Source organism: Tachypleus tridentatus, chromosome 2 (genome assembly GCF_004210375.1).
Source record: "Tachypleus tridentatus isolate NWPU-2018 chromosome 2, ASM421037v1, whole genome shotgun sequence".
Classification (NCBI taxonomy): Eukaryota; Metazoa; Arthropoda; class Merostomata; order Xiphosura; family Limulidae; genus Tachypleus; species Tachypleus tridentatus.
The window spans coordinates 40895798-40922894 of NC_134826.1; the positions used below are offsets into that span (position 1 = coordinate 40895798).

The window sequence follows — 27097 nt, forward strand, 5'->3', positions numbered from 1 at the left end:
TTTAGTGTCTTTCAATGTCACGAAATTACAACTGCAAAGTTGTATGTGTTTTATTTATACATGATTCAAAGTGAATAATCTATAACAAAAGGTGAATCTTGCTATCTTAAAAATTAGTAAAATAATTATTTAATATAATATGTGACGTTCCCTAAAATAGTGACAACCTCTTCCTTCTAACCATTTATGAAATCATTAAGACAATGATGTCATTATCGTTGGCTTGTAACATAAGTGACCAGTGATCATCTTTGAAATATATTCGAGATCACGTTTATGAGTTAGTTTTAATGTTTCGTGATACTTTGATAGTAACAGCCAGGTAGTTTGGGCGCTGGACCCGTAATCTGAGGGTCGTGGGTTCGAATCTCCCTCACATCAAGCATGCTCGCCCTTTCAGCAGTGGGGCTGTTATAACTTTTTCACCAACGAATAGTTCGAGAGTTGGCGGTGGGTGGTGATGACTAGCTGTCTTCCTTCTAGTCTTACACTGCTAAATTAGGAACGGCTAGAGCAGATAGCCCTCATGTAGCATTGCGCGAAATTCGAAAACAAAATAAAAAACTCAAAAGAAACAGTAAAGCATTCGTTTATTATTTTTAATTGGAGCAAAGATGAATTACTAGATAAATGGCATAAAGGTAAAAGAGTATATGTTTTTATAATTAACACAATGATTGGTGATCCTCAAGATATTATGTTCTGTGTGTAATTGTAATAAATCCTGATAAGAATGTTTACACAATCAAAACCTTTGTCTTGCCTTTGATTTAAAAAGTATCGGAAAATAAACTTATCACTACTGTTAGATATATCAAAACTGGCCATTGTCAATTATTTGAAATCTTTGTCTGATAAACAGCAACAATGTTTCTATATATTGCGAAGTGTTTTGTATAACTGTATAATAAACTTACAAAGATAGCGACAATGTTGCTTCATTAATAATTGTATTTTAGAAACAAACAGTTTGGTTAAATATAAAAATTGTATTGAACTCGTATGTGTGATTATATATTTACAGTTTTGTAAAGCGAACCATCTGTTTTAAATATATTGTTAATCCATAGATAGTGACAAGATATTATAATTGATTTTTAAATAAATACTTCCAGTAAATAAATGTTGCACTTTAAAGTAGAACTTTCTTTTTATTCTAAGCAGACTGAAACACTTTGAGTGTTTTCACAACAATCTCTGCCGTGCAATTAATTAATCAATTAAACGTTATGTAAATAAATTTCAGTAGTTACTATAATGTGCATATGTAGAGTTTATTATTAAATATTATGTATGTTATAATTACAGTCTAATTGAATTCATTTAACGATCTTTAAAAGTAAATATTAATATTATAAAAGTATGTATGTCAAGCATGTATATGAAAACCATCAAATTGTTGTTACCAACTTTAATCACTTGCTCCTTGGATTAATTAGATAGCCAGATGTTGTGAAATAGATTTAGTCATTTTAATCTCTTAATTTTGTATATTTTCTTTACGAAGATGGTTAGTGGCTTCAACTATCAATGACGGTTTCTCAGGCATTGTGATAAACATTAGTTCTTTATATAATCACAGAATATTGTTTTGTAATTTATCAATAAAGTGACGTAATAAAATAATACCAGTGATGTTGTTTTGTATATTTGAAAAATAACTAAGTTTAAATGTACATAAAGTTTCAAAATATGTAGAAAGGAACAAGTCATATTCTTTTCAATTTGATTAATAAGCAGAGGTCATCTCACAGCCCTACACTGTGTATATGACAACCTGACACCCTCCAAAAATCTTCTCTTGACATCAGCGTCCACACTGATTCTTTCTGACCTATGTAATTCTTAAACTTCAGTTTCCAGGTTGTAAATGTATGTTTTGCTATTATAACTTTAAATAGTTTTTAGTTCTGGTATTTGGAATAATAGCCCTAATAATATGTGTGTGTCTGTTGGTGACGTGAGTATCTCCAAGGAGAAAGCTGTACACTTGATCATTTATTGTCACAAATAATTGTCTATACTCTATATCATTGACACCATATACGGGTTGTTAGTTTTATGAACTTAGAAACGACATGTAGAAATGTGTATGTACGTTTCGTGATATGAAGTCTAAAGGTTATGATATTTTAAACGTTAGTAATCAGTAACTTGTTAATTTAACTGGCTATGTATGATTTCTGAAACAGTGTCCTACAGAACATAGTCTGAAATAAGCTAGGAACAGATTAGAAATTAATTCCATACTTTCAGAAGTTTTGTGTACGTTTACAAGTGTTCAACAGCTATATAGATAACAGACAAATACAGTAAGTCAATAATTTACTATTTATATTACAGATAATGAATTTTAACATAATGAAAACTAGACGTGTATATCTGTTAAAATCCTAGGGTAATAATAGTGATTACCTATAGGTGAAAGTTCACTTTTGTAAAACATGTATAAATTATTTTGTCGCCAATTAGTAAAAGCGTTATTGTATAATAAACATTTTATTGACAATTTTGTTTGTTTGTTTTGAATTTCGCGCATAGCTACTCGAGGGCTATCTGCGCTAGCCGTCCCTCATTTAGCAGTGTAAGACTAGAGGGAAGGCAGCTAGTCATCACCACCTACCGCCAACTCTTGGGCCACTCTTTTACCAACGAATAGTGGGATTGGCTGTAACATTATAACGCCCCTCTCCGGCTGAAAGGACGAGCATGTTTGGTGTGAAGGGGATTCGAATCCACAACACTCAGGTTACGAGTCGAACGCCTTAATACGCTTAGCCATGCCGAGCCTTTATTAATAATGTAAATTGTTTTATAAAGTATAAGTTTTAATGGTTGTGTAAATTCGCCCTTTTTAGGGCGACTTAGACATATAATCACGTATTGTATGCATTAGAGTGAATAATATGTAGTTCTTTTAGGACAGAAAAACTAATAATTTAGAACTGAAGACCTTTTACCGCTTGAGTGAGTAAGTTTTAATTGTTGTACTGTCCTTGTAAGACCAATTATTGATAAATAAATGTAATGCCATATTTTTGGGACTCTGTCTTTGTAAAACATCACATGAAGTAATATGCATAAATTATTTTGTTGCATAAAGTAAAATTAGTAAAAGTACAAGTTTTAATTATTGTATGACATTACCCTTTTTAGGATTATTTAAACATATTATCATGTATTGTATGCATGATAAAAATGTATATGATTTTAATCAAGTTACTATAAATAATATGTAATGTAATTGAAAAATGTTTTATTGATAATTAAAATAGTAAGTTATTATGATCGTTTTGTCCTTTTAGAAGAACAAATTTAATTATCTGATGAATTAATGTTAAGCATCTTTTTTAGGACGATTTAATTAATTAATTATTGATATGATGAGACATTATTGTATGAGTCATGTCTTTCTAGAAACGTGTTCTCTATTTTGTAGTAGGATGATTTAATTATTCACATTACAAACATTCACTGTCCTTTTTAGGATTAACAAATTAATTTGTATTAAGCATCGTTTATAGAATGATTTAATTACATTTTTTTTCCCCCCGCTAGTACAGCGGTAAGTCTACGGATTTACAATGCTAAAATCAGGCGTTCCATTCCCCTCGGTGGGATCAGCAGATATCCCGATGTGGCTTTGCAATAAGAAAACACGCACTTAATTATAAATGACTTAATGAATCAATTATAAATGACTTAATTAATTAGGTTTAAGCATCCTCTTTATGACGATGTAATTAAATAATTATATTCTTGTTGAGACATGTATTTTATGAGCCATGATAGCCTAAAAAACATGTTCTATACTTTGTGATGTAATCATACATCACGTCCACTCGTCAAACATCAAACTATAATTTCAACCATCCATAAATATAGTTTGCGCTCTCTGGTGACACTTTATTGAGCTATGGTATCATGGCCGCCTGTCATGGCAGCCTAATAACGCGTCTCTACAACATGCCCTCTGGTGAGACCTTTTTGGCCTTGCATTGTCAGTTGGTTAAGGCACTCAACTCGCAATCTGAGGGCCATAGATTCGAATCCTCATCCCACCGAACGTGCTCGCCATTTCAGCCGTGGAGACGTTATAATGTAATGGTCAATCCAACTATTCGTAGCCCAAGAGTGGGCTGTGGGTGGTGATGACTAACTGCCTTCCCTCTAATCTTTCACGACTAAATGAGGAATGGTTAACACAGGTAGTCCTCGTGTGGATTTGAGCGAAATTCAAAACAAACCAAACTGAAGGTTTATGACGCTATAAGTATGGTCTCGATAACTCATTGTGTAGCTTTGTGCTTAACAACGAATAATTTGCTAAATTATGTTAAGCCAACTTAAACTTCAATCTGTGTCGGTGTTTCAAGTTTATATATGTATAAGTAAAAATTTCCCTTTCACCCATACTTTTTAATTAAAGACCCACAATATCCTTAAACAAATATATTGTCAAATCATCTTATAAAAAAAAAAGGCAGCAACGTTTTTTATTTGTGAGCTGTGAAGTTAGTCTCGTTTCTGCAAATATAAACACGCGAACTTACCCGATACAATTACAGTTAAAATGTTGAAACACATACATAAAACACCAATGATTAAATCAATGTTTTTAAACATTGTAATTAGAATTTTAGAAAGTTAAGTTTTATTATTTCCAAAATATTACTGGTATTAGATAGTTTGTGTCTAAACCTTTAATCGAATTGTCTCTCATATACACGTGGTTGAAAATAGTTGAGGTATTTACATATTACTGCGTGTAAGGATGAACGTCCATCGAAATAACCTGAGCGTTTTTTGGGTATATGTAAAACTCGACAAGCCGGTTTCTTAGAGGTCGCTGTCAAAAGATTATGGCGATCAAGGCAATGACAATATTTCAGGTTTTTAAATTTGTAAATTTATTATTTTTGTTTCTGCTACGTGTAGATGGTAGTACCGAAATTTTAAGGCCAAGGGGAGTTTCCCTCTCAAGTAAGTAGACTTTTTGTAGTTAGCGTTATTTAATTCTAATATATATTGATATTAGTAGTATAACACATAATGAAGAAAAAAAAAGTAAATTTTTCGTGATGACAAGAAACCCACTAATGTGAATTAGTCATGTTATTTATGAGTAGTAGTACTAGTCTTAGTCGTATTAACATTATTACTGAATGTTATATTTAGGCAGAGGTTACTGACACAGTCATCAATGTTTGTCCATCAGAATAATACTAATGTGTTGCATGTTTGAGGACAAGGCTGATGAGAGGGGAGGGGTAGCTGCCCTTGGGCCCATGGTCTATTGAGAGGCCTGGAAGTGGATGTTCCAAAGTTTACTAGAAATTCTGCCCTACTTAATGGCTACTACTTTTTCATGGATCCATGAAGAAGTTTGTCACCTAATTTTTCTTTTTAAATGAAAAATCGGCAAAAGTTAATAAATGGAATAAAAGTGGGGTCTGATGATATTACTGACTCTGGGGCCTGGGCTGGCTTTTGATATCTGTTTTGAGGAACAGCTGTTTCTCATTAATTAAGATATGTTATATCAGTAATGAAACATTCAAAATGGTCGAGTCATCTGCAAGTATTCAGTTTGGTGAATAATTAAATAATACATGCCTTATTTCAGTAAATTTTTAATTTGTACATATTCAACTTTTTTTAAGAAACCATTCCTTATTTGAGTTTAAATGAAGATATATTGATATGTATACTGGATCTTGACCATTTTGAATGTTTCATTATTAAAGTAACAAATCTTAATTGTACATCTGAAGGAAAAAGAAAATTTAAATTTTTTTTTTGTAATTTTACTTCAGTTGTTTGACTTTATTATCCAGTTTTGCAAAATACAGTATGATTTACAAAAACAAAAAATCCACATTATTTTTAATTGGAAACTGGAATCCATCAGATTTAAGTGCAAGTATGTTTATTTTTGTCATAAGTATACATCTTAGGGACAGCCATGCAAAACTCAAATTTGTCACCCAAAAATGGGGGAAAAAAACCAGTTATTTCTCTCTTTTAATGTTGGATAAGTTCAACTTATAACTGGTATATTTTAATGTATATGTATATTTATCCTTTAATCTTTGATCATGTAACTATTTTATCAAATATATTTGATTTTAACCCTTGTTAATTTATTATGATTACCAATATTTTTCTATAAAATATTTCTCAAAGTACAGAAAGTGTGAAAACATGAATGCTGCTTATCAATACCTATACAATAATATATACAGGTATCTAAATTTTGAGAAATACCTGTATTTAACTCTGATAAATTATAAATGTACCTTCTTTGATTTTGCTTTTAATGAATTTATCTTTGTGATCACATGCCATGTTGGGTTTGGGTGGATTGAGTAACTGAAGTTTTTAATGTTGTTTGAATATTTCGGTTCCAGACTGTTGATTTAAATATAGAATAGTAGCACTGAGAATAGTTGAGAGTATGTTGTTAAGACATCTTGAAAGCATTTATTTATAGTATTATTACATTATGTATTAAGCTTGCAATTCAACTATTATGTCGTAGAAATATTTGTGTTATGGAGAGTGAGAAGAATTTTGATGTGGTGGTTAATAAAGGTCTTAAGCTAAATATTTAGACAAGGTTATAGGAACAAATAGTTTTGGATCTCTCTACAGAGATTCTAATATCATCATAGGAGATTATTATCAGATTTATTCAAATCTTTAGTAAAGCTTCATTTATAGTGTTGTAAAGCCCCTATTACCAAGATGTTGATTTGCTTGAAAAACTTAGAGAAAAGCTAACAAAATGGGTTTTATTGTGAAAAATGTAAGCTATGAAAAGAAACTCCAAAGTTCGGCATAAGAAATGAGTATAGTAGTTCTAAGTGCAGGCTTATTTGTTACTGTTGTAATGCTAGGATGAGAAATAAAACGGATGACATTTTTAATGTTTGTAGGAATGAAGAATTTTGAAGTAATTGGAATAACTGAAACATGGTTATATGTAGATGATTTTGATGACAGAAATTTCTTTTAAATATAGCATTATAGATTATTTAATTGTGATAGAGTACTAAAGAGAGGGAAGGAATGGCTTTATATGTAAAATGCAAGTTGCATCCTGTTGGAGTTGAGTGTATGTTGAAGACAATAGCAAGAAGATTGAATTCATTTGAGTTTATATTAGTGAATATAAAAAAAGGATTTTAGTGGAAACTGTTACAGCCCACCAGATGATACTGTTTGTGAAGTCATAATTATGATTGAGCTTAATTTTAGGCATATAGGTTGGGAAATGCTGGTGTCAAACTATGAGGGAACAAAGGTTTTTGACCTCTTCACCAATTGGTCATAAAACGTACTAGAAATAATACCAATAATAGATTTACTGTTAACTTCTAACATATAAATAGTAAGAGGGTGCAACATTTTAATGGGTTAATTTTTGCTCTCTTAGGCTTTTATATTTTGTTGCAACAGAGATCATGAATAATGATAATTTGATTACAAATTCTAGGAAAAAGCAAATTTTGAAGAGTTGTAACAGGAATTATCTGTTGTGAATTGGGCAGCTGAGTTATTTGTAAATACCACTCAAATGTGAAAACATGTTTAAAGATAAATTATTATTGTATATTCAAGATAAACATATTCCTTAATGAAGGGAAAAGGACACTAGGTTGGTTCATAAAGTTTTGAAATAAAATTTAAATAAAAGCATAAAAAATTTAAGAACTTTAAATATATTGGTATAACAGGAGAATTAGAAGATGAGGGAACTTGGTCAGACAGGAAAATTGAACAACAAAAATGATGTATGAAGAAGGTCTGCTGAAAATGTAAAAATTAATATTAAGAATTTCTTTAATTAAGGGTAAAACTGAGGTATGATAAAGAAAACCTTATATCTGATGGATATGGGATATCTGGGTTATTAAATTCTGCACTTCTGTTTATTATTATGAAGATTTAAGCAATATTTCTCATCTTGAACAGTTGATAGATCAAAATAAAATAAAATGCATTAATTCTGAGATGGTTAGGAAAAAAAAATTAAGGAAGTTAATTAAAGAATGATAAGGTTCATGGGCCATATAATATTCCCCCAAGGGTTTTGAAAGAAGTTAAGGATTGGATATGTGAGCGACTTGTATAGTTTCTATATACTACCTTTGTTTTTAAGTCCTTGATTGGAAATTAGCAAATGTAACTCCTCTTCAGGGAAGGTGACAAAAATTGTCCCAGAGTTTTAGGCCTATTAGCCTTGCACTAGTTGTGGGAAAGTTTTGGAATGTGATATTATAAAAAAACAAAAAAAAAAAAAAAAAACGTTTTCCAAAGTCATTTATCTATATCTTGCATTTTTAAGTATTCAAGTCTTAACATGAATCCCACCAATCCAATTACATTTAATGTTTTCCAAAGACTGATCATCTTGTTCAAAAAATAAAATTACTTAATATGCATTTTAATTTGTAAGATGGTTAATTAAACAAATTTATTAGGAAGATCAGAAGATTGAAAGATACGTTTTTCTTGTGTTTAAAAATACTTATACCATTAGTGAAAACTAAGTCGTACTTACTATCACATTAAGCATAATAAGCTATAATGTAAATTTTTAATTTTTCAGAGAAGATTTTTTATGACCCAAGTAAGGACTTTACGTGTTTAGATGGCTCTGAAACAGTTCCCTTTAAATTTGTCAATGATGACTACTGTGATTGTGAAGATGGTTCTGATGAACCAGGTAAGTCTTATCTTTTTGTGTATCTTTTCATATTGTTAGATAATTTCATGCTTTTTTTTTTTTTTTTTAAGGAGTTGATAGTTAGCAGTATTTGAATAATCTAATTTTTATTAAAAAATCAATTGAGTTTCTTTCAATTGCATCTGCAACTGATTTATGAATTTCATTTGATGGATTATTAAGTGAACTTGTGTGTGTGTTATATTGTTCTATCTCTCTACTTTGTAAATAAGTCATTTTGAGAACTTTTAAGGAAACAATTATTTCAGCATTAGTTTTTTTATTTGAAATGGACTTCATTACATAGAAAATATTTGATATTTGTGAGAATGTAATTTTTGTAAATTACTCACATTTTGTGTAACTTATGAAACCATTTATGTTGACTGTCAAATGTGGTTGAATAATTTGTTATATGTTTGTTAAATAACATCTGTAAGAAGAAACCCTTTCAACGTACATGCTAATAATGTTTTACCATAAAGCTTTCCAACTTTTCTACTATACAAGTGGAATGAATACTGATAACTAATTACTATAAAAATGACATATTATTACATGTGACAATATAAAATTTAAAAACACTGCTTCACAAGTTTTAAGCATTCTCGCACAAATATCTTTAATTCAAACAAATCCTTGTAATTATTTTCTTTCACCATAAACAGTTGCTAGATTTTTCAGCAATTTTTTTTTTTTTTTTTAGTTATCTTGTGTTTAACACACAGTATATCATGAATATATAGCACACAGCTCCTTGCTATGTTACACAGTTATGATGGCTTAGCATGTTTGCTTAAGTTTAAAATATAAGGATTGAACATATACCAGAATTGTAATTTTTATTCTCATCACAAAAATGATGAATTTTAATGGAAAAACAGAGGCCCAGTCTAACCTTGGATTCAACACATAAGTGTTGTCATAGTGTTCTCTTTCTCCTTATTAGCAGCTATGTACAAGTATAAATTAAAGAGCAAAACTAGACTTCTTGTTGCAATGAACTGCAGACCATGTGTATGGTAGTTGAACTGTCTTTTACTTAACCACAACTTCCTTTTATTCATATAAATCTTTAAAGAATAAATAGTACTTTTGTTACTAATTTATACTTGCAATAATATTCTTTGAGTAGGTTATTGGAATTATGGGATTTAGCAAAAAAGTTGTTCTACCATTTTGCTGAATTAGACTGTTACAGAGAATTCTAGCTCCTGGGCAAGAGTAAACCAAAGAAAGAGATTGGGTCTCTTTTGGTGGTGAGCCACAATGTACAATGCCTGAATAAACATTAGGGTATTTGTGCTGATAATTGGGTACTTTAAAGAACATGTATGCAACCACTTAAGTCCCTCTTGTTTTGCATCTAGTTTTGACTTTTCTTGTTTTCTACCTCGTTTCTATAAAGGTACATGACTTGTTTTTTTACAGGATTTTGTTCATAACACTGTAGAATATTAATATAAACATGAGTGACAGGGTTAGTTTTGTCAACTTTACATTTATATTAGTCATTTTTTTGAAGAAACTTGTAATTTTCTTTTTCACTACAATTTCATTGTTTGAGTTCCTTTGTTCAACATTTGTATTTACATTCATAGGTTTGACAAACTTCATATTTATGCACTTTCTCTCTGATTTTCAGTTCTGACGGGAAAAAACAAAAATAACTGACTATTTCTGATTAACACCATACACATTTTTTCTTGCTTTTAATGATGCTGTGTTTATTAGAATTCTGGACTCCTTAATAGAGTATGCATGTTATTGAAACCTTGTGTTTTGGAATCTTTATTGAAAATATAGCCTAGATCAAAGTGATGTTAATGGCATATAATACTTTGTACATATGGGTTTCCAGAATAATCAGATTCAATATGTTACATGGAAAATATAAACTGTATGTCTTGCCCTTGAACTCTATCTGCTGTTTTACATTTTAAGCTTACATTTAAATGTATTGTGTAGAATTATTGAAGAAAATGTATACAAGACTACAGTTTAAAGAAGTTGAAACACATTTTGGTGTTCGCTGTAATATTAGTTTAAATATGTGTATATAATTGTAGGTACAGCAGCTTGCCCTAATGCATTTTTTCACTGTACAAATGCTGGACATAAACCAAAGGAGATCCCAACTTCTTGGGTAAATGATGGAATATGTGGTAGGTTCTGTCTATTTACTCTAATATATTAAATGCTTCATTATCCATTGTTTTATGACAGCTGATTTAGTGTCTTATCTCTTCATTTGTTTTTTTGTTTTTTTTCAGCACTATAAAAAATAATGCATGTTATGGAAGAAGTACATTTTTAGGGATAAAATCCTTAAGTATAAAACCCATTTGGTATTATTATTTTGTTTAAAAACTGAAACAGGTTTCTCATGGATAATTTTATAAAAACGTGTGCTAATAAATTCCACATTATCTAATAAAATGCAGATGCAATCTTCATGTAAAGGGACTTTCTATTTTGCCTGTTTTAAAGAAATGTTCTTTGTATGCTTGCTGGATGGTTTTCAAACTGTGCATTTCATGTAAATTGTATTCTCAAAATATTTCATTAATCATTGTTTTAAAATGGCACCTAATAACAACTTCATTATTTTTGAGTATCTTTTAGATTGTTGTGACACAAGTGATGAATATAATAGTAGTTCTGACTGTGTAAATAACTGCATGTAAGTATGCCATATCTTTATCCATGTACACATATTAGATCATATGATTAAGTTATTCCAAATCTTTTTTGAAATATTAAGGAAAATATGTTAGCCAGTTTAACCCTCAAACAGCAGGAATGTTGTAGGTAGCAGCATCAACTGATGATGGCTACTGTTTGAGGGTTAATTATTTTTAAATATTTTTTTACTTTGTAAAAAATAATCTATTCTTAACATGTATACTAATAGTAAGCAATGATGAACCCCTGAGTCAAGATAGTAATTCTGTTTTATTTTAAGTGACTTTTACATGTAGAGGGGGTATTCTAAATATTCAAGTACAACATGAACATTGTTAATGGTGAAGAACACCTTCAACATACAGTATTAGACTCAGTGATCATAGATTCATTAAGAAGTTTGTTGTGTTACTTGTAATTTATTTTCCCTTTTCTTTAGCCATCCTGTATATTGGTGATAAGTTTATATATATCATAATATTTTTGCACATTGCTATAAATTACAACATTTGAAGATTTTCTTCTAGAAATATTTAGTTTTGCGTTGGACTATTTTGCGAGTACAGTCACTTTGGTCATATCGTTCTAGTTTGGTCATAAAAGAAAAAGAATTGCACATTGAGAAGATAACATATTTTAAGTATTCTCCCAATCAATCGGTGAGAATGATGCATACTTGAAGATGACTCATAATGAACATTACACACGCACACACACAAAGAATGTAAAATTAATAAAAATCAAATGGACTATGAATTTTAAAACTTACTAAAAACTTGCATACACAACCTAATTTGCTAAAACTGTTGAAGAGGGCTGGCATGGCCAGGTGGTTAAGGCACTTGACTTGTAATCTGAGAGTTGTGGGTTTGAATTCCTATCGCACCAAATATGATTACCCCTTCAGCCATGGGGTCAATATAATGTTATGAACAATTCCACTATTTATTAATAAAATAGTAGCCCAAGAATTGGCAGCAGGTAGCGATGACTACTGCCTTCCTGCTAGTCTTACACTGCTAAGTTAGGAATGGCTACCACAGATAGCCCTCGTGTAGATTTGTACGAAATTAAAAAACAAACAAATAAAAACTGTTGACAGGCAGAGTGGAGTTTGGACTGAGTTTTTATTGCACTCAACCAAAAGTTGAGCAAGTGTGTGAGGCAGGGAAAGCTAACTCAACCAGAATGAACACGTACACAAACCTCACAAGCTTTACTAGTACTGCTGATAATCAAAGAATGTATGGATTGGTGCATTATCTCATCCATAATATGTACATGCATTTCAGTTTAATAATTTTGCATATGATAGTGAATAATCAGTACAAGTTGTTGTGCAGTTATATATTAAAATATGATTAATTATGTAATTATAATAGAATTAGACAATATTTTGTTTTCCTGTGATTTTAAATAGTTGATTAATATATATTAGTACATATTTATATCTTTGGCCAGTAGGTATCTTGTTTTGCACAAAGCCACAGTCCTGCTTGCTTTGTCCAATTTGTGAAGATTGTTTCTTAAACAGACATTACTTGAACCTTAAGATTATTGTAATGGATGATTTGATATCTTGCCTTATGAATCCTAAAATTAAGAATTTAAAAAAATGAGTGCTGTTCATAATCTTTTAAAATTTTTTTGTTAAAAGAAATATTTACAGCTATAATAAATTCACTAGTATTTATAAGATGTGTGTTTTATTAAAACTGATTGTTGGACTTAATAACTTTATTTTTCTGTATTTTGCAATGTGTGTTATCCTTTAGAGTAAACATTCACAAATTTCATGTTTATCTGAATGTTTGCATAAATATGGACTGAAATAACCACTAGTTGCTTGTTTACTAATATAATATATATTTGATCGAAAGGTCTTTTCTTATCTAACTAATATAATAAAAAAAAAAATCTATCACAGCCTAGAAGCACATTAAGCTTAAGCTGTCATACCTAATAATGTTCTATAGTTTAATATTTTGAGACACGTTTGTCACTTTAACATTTATGAAATGGGCTTGTAGATGAATTACAGCTAAAGATTTAGGTCTCTTACTTATTTTTATGTTGAACAATAAATGTTTTTTTTCTTTTATTTTATTTCAGTACCAGTCTAAAGCAGTCTCTGAATTAGAATATGCAACTTGTTTAATCATTTCTCACTAAAACTTAAATGAAAAAATTGTTTTTATTCTGCATGTTCAAATGATTTCTTTCATGCAGTTGAGATTTATCACTTTTTTAACATTCATAGTATATGGCTTATGTTGCAATTTTCACAATAATGTATCACAGCTTTAACTATAATGTGGCAATAAACCTGAAAATGTAATGTATCTAGGCTCTTTATCTGGAAATATTTGTATTTTCACGACAAAATATTGTCAACACTGGCATCATGTTATTTAATTTACTTGAAAAAAATATTGTATATTTGAAAATGCACTGCTTAATAAGACAACACGTTGTTTCTTTTCAACACAGAAATTTCAGCAGAGTCAAGTATTTTTAAATGCATTCACACACATGAGAAAAGAGAACTTCAGGCCTAACAGAGAAAACAAGTCTGAAGATAGTAGTGGTTTGATCAGTTAAAAAAAATAAATTTATTGATTTTAAGAATAGTCACTAGCCTTTTAATAATTACCTTTTGTACTAAAAAGGGTTAAAAGAGCAGTGTCCGTCTTCCATACAAACAATTCTATAATTTAATGTGATTTATTTCTGATATCGAAACAGAATGCACTTGTGTGGCCAATAAATTGTAAGGGTGCTGGCTTTCCTGATAATGCTGTCATTATTTCTGAGCACTTCATTGTATGTTAAGTATAACCTTTGTAAAGTGGAATGTATTAATACACTGATCTCTAAATTTTGAAATATTGTCTTAAAGTCTAACAACAATTTAGTACACTATATTTTTATATTAAAATGCTTTTTTATCCACTTCAAGAAACTTCCTTGATTAATTATATTTTTAGTTTTTTTTACATTAACTATTCAGAATAAATTAAATATATTGATTAATTATATCTTGATAGATTTTATAATAGTTAAGTTACTTAAATTTATAGTGAACTTGGAATAAGAGCTAGAGAAGAATCCGCAAGAAAAAAAGAACTGTTAGTTAAAGGATCCAATCTGCGATTGGAGCTTGGCAAACAAGGAATACAGAAAAAACAAGAATACAAAGTAAATTATTTCACTCGTATTTCCTTCTTCACTATAAATAAACCATGTTTGTATTACTGCAGTTCATTTTACACTCCCATCCATTTATTGTGTATGGACATTTCTGATATAATACAATTATTTTTATCAAGAATTAATATAATATTATTATTGCTGGAACCAGTTTGTTTCAAATAAATCTATACAGTAGACACCGTATAATGTTAAAAATGAATGATTTAATGGGTATTTCAGGTTTGAATAATGTGGTTGGTTATTGAGTTAAAACTCTCATTTTGTACAGGTTTTCTTTACAAGATCATTATCTCTAGCAGTATCATTTTCTGAAAGTTATTAGAGGTAAATTTTGATTTTTTGCAGTACGTTGTATCTTTGTAGCGTATGATCGTGTTACGTGATGTTAACATTCTTTTAATTAATTTTGCACCCTTACAAGTTTTTCAAAATAATAATACAGTATTGTTTATTTTCAAAGGTTTATTTAGAAAAACTGAGAAAGGAATATGAAGAATCCCTGAGAATAAAGGATGAAAAAGAAGGTTTGTGGGGGGGGAAAAAAAACTTTTATTAAACACCACCCTCAGTTTAATGATGGTCACATTTATTAAAGACTCAAATATATAGAGGTAATTTTTTGGGTTTTTTTCTGTGAATTATTTAATGCTTGAAAAAAGCATAAATAACCAGTTTCAAACAACTATTGGAGTTTACATCGACAGTGAGGGTTTTGATAGAAACTAAGTTTTAAGACTAATTTACATGTGGTTTAGTCAGCCATCTTTAAATTGTTTAAAAATAATACAAAATATTTTAAAAACATTAAAATTATTACAAAGCTAACACATAATAGTAACTGTTTGTCAAACCAAATACAAAACAAACTCTGAAAATCGATTTATAAAGTAAATGTTAAATAAATCTATGGAGTTAAAGAATTAGATGATAATTGTTTAACAAAGAGGAAGTTTTACTAAATGTATCTCATTTTAGTTTTTTTAATGAACGTAACATCTTCTAAGTATTCAGAGATATATTTCAGTTCTTATTGCAGTCTTGTACATGGAATATTTTCTTATTATTTAGCTGAATTCAAACATAGTTTTCTAATTGTAGATAGGTAAAATATTTGTTCATTTCATTCTACTTTTAGGTACAAAAGCAAACAATTCTGTTTTGAAGTAAACTTCCTTAAAGACAACTTGTTTAGACAGATTTCATAGTCTTTAAACAGTAATCAACTAAAGGGAGATATATTAATTTTTAGTCAATTTGTAAAGTTAAAAAAGTTAGAAGTAATTTCTAAGAAAAAGTCAGTCATATGGAAAAGTCTTTTTAGTAAAAATAAGGTTTATTGGATTGTCAAAGTCAACTGAACTTTCATAATGAAAAGATATTTACTTTATAGTCCACAACAGTATTGGGTAATTGATTTATACAATATCTTTATTCAGGGTGGTTTTTTATTTTTCCACCACCAAAAAAGGGGTACATTCTTTAAAATCACTTTTGTTTTATAAAAATTTAACTAATAATATTGTTAGAAAACAATTGTAATACTGACTTTAAACTCTATTTAGCACTATTTAATATAGCATCTAAAAAGACTTGATGGCACAGGAAATGCATGATGGAAATTCAACACAGGTTACCAGATTGCATAAGGGAACTGTTGGATCATATTTGTTCCTAGTGATACAACACATTAGAGAAGCTGTTTATATAATAACTTTGGCCTCCTCACCTTCTAGATTTATTAACCCACATAAAGATATTTCCTGTTTATCTTATTGTCCCTACAACTTTCCAGTAGTTTTCAGCCAGACTTTTACTATTGTTTTGCTTCCTACTAGACTTTCCTTTGACATTTTAAAAACCCATCTTTTAACCACTACTTCAGAAACTTCTGAAATAAAGTAATATGGTATTAGAGAATCAACTACCAAAAACATTTTATTTTATTCTTTAGAAATCTCTACTGACTGACTGTTTCTGATTGATGACAAACATATTTGCACAATTCTTTTTATATGTATTATTCATATTGTCATTTGCAAATAGATGGAACATTACAAAAAAAAACACTAGGTTATCTAAAAGTAAGTAAATCAGGCTTTTCATGACCTTGATTCAAATGAAAAAGTATGAAAAATGCATTAAAAATCTAGATATCCAAACTAAGCCTGATATTTGTTTTTAAGTATTATCTATTTATTATGTATATATTTGTAATAAACACATTAAATTAGTATAACTATTGGTTTCTTTTAGAAATAAAAAAAGAAGCAGAGGAGAAGGAAAAAGTTGCTTTAGAAAAGTACAAGGTTGAAGAAGATGGTAGGTTTGGAGATAAAACCTCTTAGACACAAAACATTTAATGGCTCGTGTATTTTCTAGTGCATCTTTTAAAGGGTATTTTCTAAATTTCTTTGTGTGTTAATTGTGTTGAACTTTTTAAATAAATAACAATCTTTCAAGATACTACCATTAGTTGTAATAGGTTCTGGCATTTTACTAGGCTTTAAAGATGTTTTTTTTGAAAGATAAAGATTGTTTTGAATTTTTATTGCTTATTTGTAATCTTGTCCTCGAGATTTTGTAGTTTTCTAATGGGATGATTGGTATTTTAGAGATGAAGCTAAATGGTATGGAATGGTAGAGCTCGTGTAATTTGGAAATTCAATGTATTTGTGTGTGTGTGTGTGTGTGCTTCGACAGTGCCTTTTTGTATTTGAAACCATAATATTAAATTCATCATTTCAATAGATGACTTTTGAGTCTTAATGTTTTGTATTTTGTTATTATTTGAATCACTTCATTGTTGGGACTGTAAGAATTTTGTTGTAGGTTCATCTGATTCTGCAGACTTTTGGATACTGCATTGTTTCCTTAAAAGATAGCTTTATCCATTTGGCTTGTCAGTGGTTTGTGCCAAAGCTGAACAAAATTATTAATCTTTTATGTGTGTGCAGATGATTGAATCCTCAATGTGGATAATTGGAAAGATGTTAGACTTGTATGTGTCTTAAACATACTATCATAAGCCATGTTAATATATTGAAAATAAATACTATTTTAAATGATCTATAATTATGTAAAACGTGTCATTACACTTTCTTAAAATTCATATTGATATTTACTAAATGTTTAACATTGTCATTTACTTGTTAATATTAGGTTTAGTATTCAGAATAATATCTCCTACTATTTCCTTAGGGCAAAGGTTGTCATAGTGTAGTTTAGGAGGACTCCAGAGGGGGATGATAACAAAGTTGGGAAAATGTATTAAATTTGTTTTAAAGATTTGTTCTTTTATTCTGTGTAATTAAACAGTGGTACATTCAAAGAGCATTGTATTCTCCTGTCAATGTCTTTACTGTCTTGTGCTAGAAGCTTGAAATTAAGTCTTTAAATGTTAGGAAATAGTTCAAAAAACAAACAGTATATTTAGGACTACACTGATGCACAGATATTTCTTTGTAAAATAGTTCTTTAATACTCTTGGTTGATTTTTAGTTACCTGACAAAAGGAAGGGGCTCTTGTTGTTCTCGTAAAAAGGTATACTGAACTGAAAATATTTAATAACATTTGACCTAATGAAAGATATTGAAGCATTCTCATAGTCTTGTATCACATGTTTAACATATTTACCAGATAAGAAACATCAGCAAGAGGAGCTTGATGTGTTACGCCAGCAAGAAGAAGAAAAGGTCAATGCTGAGAATGCTTTTAATACTCTAGATAAGAATGAAGATGGGATGTAAGTCTTCATTATGAAAATATAGAGTGCTCTATTACTAACACAGTGCTGAAAAAGAAAAGGAAAAAATTACTTTTATATTTAATTTTGCACTACTGTTTTAAAGGTTGTATCCTCTTGTATGTAAAGAATTATGCTCTTGGTAATTGTATGAGTATTTTTAAGGTATCTTTATTATCATTATTTGTAGAATGAACAGTTCATGATTTTAATGCTGAAAGTTGCATTATTGTAGATGAATAAAATCATTTGTCTTGCGTAAAATATGACAACTTTAAATCAAAATAAATCAATTTGAATTTTTATTCAAAACTTTTCATCATATAAAGGTTTAAAAATTAGGCTTAATGTTGAAACTGTTGCAGTACTTTCAGCTATTCTAAATTATGAGATTAATTGATAGTGTTATTAACACTAGACATATATTATTTGAATATTTTTGTATATGTCAGATTATATATTGTTGTGTGTGTGTTAAATAAATCTGTAATTTTAGGGGTTTTGGTTAATTACATGGGTATGTTTCAACAAACTTATATGAAAATTGTTACAAGGATAATATTTTTTCAGAACCCAAACAGAAACCTAGATAATTTTGGAATTTTGTCCTGTGCTTAATTTTTCAGAGTGGAAAATACAATCTGGGGTTTTTATGAACTATTCACATATATGCCAACTCAATTACATGGATGTGGTTGAAAGATACCTTCTTGCAGGTACGAAACAGTGATGCCAAAATTGGCAGTAGTTTGATTTGGATGGCGGAGATGTGTATTGCATATTTCTGTGAATGTTTGCCTCTTCAATTTATTTTATGTATTCATAATTTGATGTATAAGTACTTGTTCAAAGGCACGTCTACACAAATTATTAGATTTTCAAAGAATATTATGTTTCAGTTTTAAGTTTTTATTTCTTAGCCTCACTGTAGATGAACTTCAACAGTGTCTGAAGTTTGATCAGAATCGTGATGGGGTTGTGTCCAAAGAAGAAGCTATGGTTTGTTTTATGCAGATATTTTTACTTACTGAAACAATTCAATTTTAAATTTAATCATCCTTTGTTTTCTTCTGTACAAAGTGTTAAAGATGTAAAAAAACAAAAAAAAACATGCCTAAGTAGTGAAATGATGTATATGTTATTAAATATATTTTTGATTGATTGCAAAGTTCATTTCCATAAACTAAATGAAACTTTTATAGTAAAAACAATTGAACATTTTATTATTATTATTATTACAAAACATAAGAAAAATAGAAATTTGTCAATTTTGAAACCAGAGTTATATTTGATCAATGGATAAAATTAAAAGCATTTTGTTAACACGCTCACTCTGGTGTTCAAAGCTGCTAGTTTAATAGAGTAAGTAAAGTATTGTTATAAAAACCTTTCTCAGTTGGTAAAATTTGTGTACTATGTGCATAATTCTTTAATCATTATAGATAATTTACTACCATCTTTTGGCATGTATTTTGTTTTGGAATACAGCTGTAAATAACCAGATTTTAACTTAAAATGTTTTTATTTAATTTTGTTGAATAGAGATTGAGGGGAGGGGGGAGTAAATTTGCATTTAAAATAGTTAAGTTAGGCCTAGTTTTCTTTATATTGGTAACAAAACATTTTAGGCTCAAGAAATCTTGATACAAAACTCTATGACCTGAATGCTTTCAAAAGTGCTCAATTATAAAGTTTTTATCACTTTATAACTAGTAACTTAAAATGTCCTGGTAGATATAAATAAAATAAACTGTTAGGTGTTAAACATGTGGTAAACTAATAAGGAAACATATTTATTTCAGTTGTAAAAGATAATGTGAAAAAAGTAATTAATTTACAGAGCACAAAGTTGTCTAATATGTCCCAGTTGGGAACTACCTTGTAACCATGAAATACCATAAATGTATGGATAAAATGTATCTTCATAAAATCTGGCAAGGTTTTGATAAACATTGATTTTTTTATAAAAGTTTTTTTTTTAAATAAAGATTAGTTTGTTGATTTTATGAAGCTTTTACTGAGTCATTAAGATTAAAAGTACTTCTTTTTATCTTCACTTTTCATATTTCATCTGCACAACCGTTAAAACCTCCTCAATGAATATTAAAAGTAGTAAATTCGTTAATGTGAAGTGAAATGTTGGCAAATATGAAATAAAATTCCTTTTTCATTCTATGAATGTTATAAGATATCCAATTTAATTATCTTTACAGTTTCAACTGTAAATATTTTTATATCCATCTTTCTCATTTAAATTTATATGTTTTGTTTGTTTTTTGTTGTTTTTTTAATTTCACAAGACTGTTGAAAGTAGTAAATTACCCTGGGAATCCATTAACTGGTTTCTACAGACAAAATGCATACACTACATTATCATTGTACTTTCAGTATAAATTTCTTTAGGTATTAGGAAAACTTAAACATTTCAGTTTTCAAAATTTAATTTGTGTAGCTTTCAAATGTGCAATTTGTAACACAAAAAAATATGTTGGGCATTAGAATAGTGTTCCAAAAATACTAATGTAATTCAATTGGCTTTTTGTATACATTATAAATAGGTTAATACATTGTTAGCTGCTTGGAGTGGAACAGAAATAATCACAAAGAATTTAATCCCAATTGTTTACATATCCCATTAAAAAAAAAAAAACAAAAAACATTGTGTAATGGAGAATATGCTCTTTTGTTTTGGTTGTAAACAAATCCATCAGGTAATTACAGGTGATTAGACAATTACCTTGGAAGATATGGAAAGATGGAAGGGCATTTTTAATGGGTTTGACAAATTTATTGATATTGTAGCAAATCTCTTGTAATTATGTGTAGTTTGTGGTTGTAATGAGATGGATATTCTGGAGAAAATTCAAAGCACAAATACATTGAGTGGCATAGATAAATGAAGAAAGGAAATTGTTTTAAGTATTTCTTTATTAGAATAAGAAATTTATATAATATAAAAAATTTCAATTATGAACAAAATTTTGGCTGAAACTAGTAAAGGTTGTGTCATGTGACACTTCTATGCTTCTAAGTTTCCAAGGACTTAAAACTCGTGTATTAGATATATCCAAGATAAAAACAACATATGTTCTCATTGCCTTAAATGAGCTGCATACTAGAAACTGAAACTTGCATACTACACTTCTCTTAATATATGCTGTTCTTTTTGTTGTTTTTTTTAAGAAAAAGGTAAATATTTCTCTCATTTCCTGTTGAATTATTTAAAACTCATAGAAAGATATTTTCATTAACTACTTTCTTTTTGAGGATAATTTATTTTTATGATCAATTTTAAGTTATTCTGAATCAATTTCTTAGTTTGGCACTAAAATAACTTTGACTGTGTTAGCAAAACAACAGCTAATATTAAATATTTGTAGGACATGTTTTCTTTGTTGCATATAAATATTTAAAATAACTATGAATTAATAACAGACAAAGAACCTAATCTTGTTTATGTATATGTTATTTGTTTATTGTTATATAAATAGCTATACTATAAAAATTACTCTTATTAGGGTAGACGAAAACAAAAAGTAATACTTGATAACACAAGGATGTTTCATGTGCATGTTGTAATTTGACCAAAGGTGGTGCTAACTTGATTTTGCATTCACACACAATTTCTCCACTGTGATTAATTTGAGCTGTATTAGGTTTATCTGTAAGAACAGAAAATGTGTGATTGTTTTTAATATTATGCATTCATTTCTAGAAAGAAAAAAAGGGTAATTTAGATCTATTTCATATTTTTGTGGTGATTACAAGGTTGGTCAAATGGACTGAGATTGTATAGGGCTGGAGTAAATAAAGTAACAGATAAAATAAGTCTTTTGAAAAAAACAAACCTTTGATATTCTTTTAAGTGGTTTTAGGGAATATGAAAATGAAATACAAAAACTTTAAAATGAAAAAGTATTTTTTTTAACATGAACATCATTTTGCATTCGGACAAATCAGACTATACATTCACAGAAAAATTTAGTGAAAATTCTTCATTAACAGACTTGAAGTTTTGTGTACAGAAGATGTTATGTTTACTAAAAGCTTGCCAGATTTTGTGAAAACACGTGCTATATTAAATTATGTGTTGTTTCATTATTACATGGTGATTAAAAGTTTAGGTCAATGACCACATCTGTATGTGGGGAGCCAATGAGCATGTAATGAATTTAAAATTGTAACTTCCTTCATTTGTTACAGGTACTTAAACATTTGACTCCTACTATTTGTGCATTCAGTAAAAACCTTAAAGAAAACATAAATGTATTAATTTATTTGATTTGAAACAAAATAATCATTGTTGAAGTTGTAGAGGGCTATCAATCTTTATAATTTTTTATTACACTGGCTGATCCTAAGTTGCAAGTTATTGCACTAATGAATTAACCAAGTAATTCATATTGAATGTGTGAATTGTGATTTACCTTAAGGACATCACTACGTTTGTTTTATGTTTAGATTTTTCTACAAATGAAAGAAGAAATGGAATATGATGAATTTATAAGTACTGGTTGGATGATAATGAAGCCTATTTATATGATGGATGTAGTAAGTGATTTATATGCTCATTATTATGATCACATTTAGTCATATGGTTTTCATTTTTTTAGATATATATTTTCAGTGTTTTATTTTAATTTTTTAGAGGCAACATTTTGATGAAATCATTTTTAGTGCAAAACAACTGTTTTTTGGGGTTGCTTTTGTAGAAACACTAGTACAATCATTTCTTAACATCAAACAAAATGTTTAAGATATTCTCAAAAATTCAGATTTTGGACATTGTTTCATTTTAACTCTATTTTCACATTAATTTTACTTTTACCTTTTTTACTGGTTGCAGTTGCTTTGCACTAAGAAATGACAACTGACCAACCAGTTTTTCATGGACAATTTAAAAAAAAAAAAAACCAATTTGATTGTTCAATATTTCAAAATAAAAAATAATATAAAACAGTGCAAAAAACATATACCTGAAAAGACACAAAACGTGTTTTATTAAATGTTCTGGAATAACAAGGATTACATCATCAGTAATATATAAAAATGAAAAGAAATACTGTTACAGTAAAAATAGACTGAGCTTTTATATAGATACTAAAATAGTTAGGCAAGCTTTAAGTCATATAAAGATTGTATCGTTGTATTACAGAAGTTTGTTTTAATAAGGTAGTTTTATTTTATCAGAAATTCAGTTTGAGACTAAGTAGCAGCAAAAATCCAAAAGTTTGTTTGAACATCTAGTATATTCATTATACTGACGTATCGTAGAGTGACAAGAATGTTTAACTGACATACATTTGTTTATCAGATTTGAAAACAAAGCATTATTATTAAGAAACTTCAAGTCAGTGTTGAAGTTTTCTTTACATCTATCCTTAGAGTGAAGGATTTCATCCATGATAAAGACAACTTTCCAATTAGCCATTGTTCATAACTTGCATTTGTGGGAGACTGTATGATTTAGTATGCTGGCCAAACTAAGTAATATCTTGAGGTACAAACACATTATTAAACTTCTAGAAATACCAGTCTTCACAGGTAGAAGAGAAATTGGTTCTTCTTGCTCTACAATACATCCAACTTTGTTTCTAGCTCCTACTAAATATGAAATTGAAATTTTCAAAAAAGAAACCTTACTACTTAAAAAAAAAAATCCTATTTTGCACCAACAACGTTTTCATACAACTTAAAATTGTTATACTAATATCTTATTTGTTTTGACTCCATACATCAGTTACTTTTATAATATTTGTTTTCATTTCTAATACTGGATTCTAGCTAATTCAAAACCTGTTTTTATTTATTCCCTTATTCAGGCTTTATTTTGTGATAATAAAAGCACATTTTTGGCTGAGGTGTCAGAAATTAATAACTTTTAGAAAAACAAACAAACTACTTAGTTTATTTAAAATCTGTTCTCCTGCACTTTAAATATGCTTATGGTTATAATTTTTGGAAAGTTTTTTTCAGACCTTTTGGTCAAGCAAAATATTCATGGAAAGTTATTCCAGTATTGCTTGTAGAGATTTAAATTTTACAACTTGATGGAAGTATTGACTTCTGATTAATCAGGCTACAAAAAGTTATTAATGAACTCTAAAAGCTCTTTAGGTAGGAAAGATTTACATTCAGTGCATCCAAGAATACTCACTTCATGACATTAACTTTTCCAAAATTTGTGTAGGGTTTTACTTGTGTGCAAAATTCTTTGATCTTTCAAATTGTGCTCTTTTTTTTTTTATTATTATTTATTTAGACATCCATTCCAGAAACACCAGTGGTACATTCTTCTGCTGAAGAAATGGCAAGTAAAGATGATTACCTTATTCAAGAAGTGAATGAGCATGAGGAACCAGTGGAAGGAGATAATAGTGAAAATGTATTTATTTGTATTGTGTTAAACAGTCTAATTTTTAATTAAATGTGTCTATATAAATGTTTAAGCCATAAACAAACACATTAAATTATACAAAATATTCTAAATTAAAAAAAAAAATCCTAGGGTACAAGCTGCGACATGGGATTATAAAATGTATCCTAGGTTTTGTAGGTGACTGTGAAAGTAAGACACACGTTGCAGTGCGATACATTGTCTGTCAGTCTTAACCTTCAATTAGCTAGTCTCACATAAGATTAGAAATTACGACAGCAAGATGTGAGTGCTCAAGCCCACAACATTCTACACCTGTATCACCCTTCACTGCCTGCAAACAGTTTTGGGAAGGTGACTGCTCACCCAAGGTAATAATACATAATAAAAAGATGAATAAAAGAAAATAGGGTACTACCATTTGGAGGAAAGTAAGATAAAACTTACCTCTTGAAGTTAGCATTCCTGCCCCCAGTATAGTACAGGCACTAATTAACATGACATTGAACCATATCAGTATACTAAGTTTACTTTGATTGTCATGCTTTTATATGCAACTCAAGGTGTACATCTGCATAAAGTAGTGCCACATTCTTAAATGACCTTTAACTAAATGTTTAACTAAATATAATTATTAGTAACCGTTTAGTAAAATTTCTCTGATTTTACTTTCTTTGTATTTACTACAGAATAATTTAATCTCAAATTTCTTTATTAAATCTATTAACTATTAATTTTTGTATCAATAGTTCAACAAATACATCTGGCTGTCATAATTTCTTATCTTCTTATTTGAGATTAGTGAATTGAAGGGTAAGACATAGATGGTGTATCCCCACTGCAATATGAGTCCTACTTCTTCAGTCAGTTCCAAAACCTTGGATACACTTTATAATCCCATGTTGTAGCTTGTACCCTGGGATCTTTTTTTTTTCAAAATGCAATGTATTTTGTTTAATGTATGTTTTTATGGTTATAATATAATTAGAGGTTGGAATTTGCTGTTTTTAGTTAAGTCCTTCCTCGTGATTTTGTTTTGTTTAACTTCATTTAAGTGTAATTATTTAATATCACTAAAATATATACATACATTTTTGTTTAAGCCTGAAAAGTAAAAACCATACAAAGCAACTTATGAATTTATGTTTATTTGTGTGTTTTTTAATATATTTTTAAAACAAATTTCTATTTTTCTCTTACCTAATAGGTAAAATGTCCAGGATAATTAGCTTTAAATATTTCTGTTCAAAACTCTATTTTCATTTATAATTAACAAATATTTGTTGATTAAGTTTTTTTGTGTTTTTGAAGTCACCTGGTGGGACAGTAGTAAACTTGCAAAATTAGTGTTAAAATCCAGGTTCCATTACATTCTCACCTCCACTCTTGCAAAGCTACATCAATCAGAGCATTGCTAAAAAACCTGAACACTCAGCACACCAATCTTTAAATACGTGTATTGCATGTGACCACCTTTCCACCAATAGTATTGCACCATGTATACTGGCACAGCTAGCCCTCTGTAATGTTCATACTCAACCTTTACTTTCTCAGTTGGCACAGCATCGTTTAGACAGTTATTCTGCATGTGAATCCCATGTAAGATTGTATTAAATTGACATTTCCATACTATTTTCAACAGTTTTCTTTTACTGTGTTTCATAGTCAGTTTATTGTTATGAATTACTCTAACTTGAGTGACTTCAGATATGTTTTGATTTAATTGATGGAATTATGTATATACATTAACTGTAGATTTAAATAACATTGTCTTAGATACTTTTAATACCATACATTTTATTCCATTCTGTATTACTGTTGAACTAGTTAAAGGGGAGTTGTTGTTTAATACATATTTATTGTATTTTGAATACTTGTACATATATGCTGCATATCAGTTGTACATTGTCATCACACAACGTTTTCTGCTTAGATATTTGTTATAAAGTCTTCAATTTAACATCATATGGAAACTTTGTACAAATCTATAATTATTTTCAAATTTGATATATGTATTAAAAATTATTCATAGGAAATTTATCATCCTCCAGTAAGTGAAAGGGATTTGGATTATGAAGAATTTGATGATGAAAATTCTCATCTTCAGGTTCAGAAAGAGGAAGAGAAACCATCAGAAAAAGAAGAACCAAAATATGATGAAGAAACTCAAAATATAGTTGATGGTAAGTACTTGTTCTAGTTTTAGAATAGCTAAAGCTTTCTGTGTTTTTATGTGGGATTAATTACATAAGAACTATATTGTTTCATCATGAAAAAATCTAATTTTGGTGCAAAAATAGTAATGTGTTAAGAAGATAGTTTTTAATTATTAAAACATATTTCTAACAA

The 27097-nt window shown here is 29.0% G+C and overlaps 1 protein-coding gene across 4 annotated transcripts in view; it reads left to right on the top strand.

Annotated features, from left to right (window-relative positions):
• The first annotated feature begins 4798 nt into the window (after positions 1 to 4798).
• The window catches only part of LOC143241656 (glucosidase 2 subunit beta-like), a 28075-nt gene continuing 5776 nt past the window's right edge, over positions 4799 to 27097 (top strand). For 2 of the 4 annotated variants that reach the window (XM_076484876.1, XM_076484885.1), the window contains exons 1-12: positions 4799 to 4983; positions 8615 to 8731; positions 10801 to 10896; positions 11357 to 11414; positions 14497 to 14614; positions 15090 to 15153; positions 16883 to 16948; positions 18267 to 18372; positions 19293 to 19371; positions 22834 to 22923; positions 24635 to 24757; positions 26781 to 26931. In XM_076484876.1, coding sequence (XP_076340991.1) covers positions 4863 to 4983; positions 8615 to 8731; positions 10801 to 10896; positions 11357 to 11414; positions 14497 to 14614; positions 15090 to 15153; positions 16883 to 16948; positions 18267 to 18372; positions 19293 to 19371; positions 22834 to 22923; positions 24635 to 24757; positions 26781 to 26931 — 1189 coding nt within the window. In that variant the 5' untranslated portion in view covers positions 4799 to 4862. The remainder of the gene's footprint in view (positions 4984 to 8614; positions 8732 to 10800; positions 10897 to 11356; positions 11415 to 14496; positions 14615 to 15089; positions 15154 to 16882; positions 16949 to 18266; positions 18373 to 19292; positions 19372 to 22833; positions 22924 to 24634; positions 24758 to 26780; positions 26932 to 27097) is intronic. The other 2 variants (XM_076484894.1, XM_076484900.1) reach the window with 1 other exon arrangement.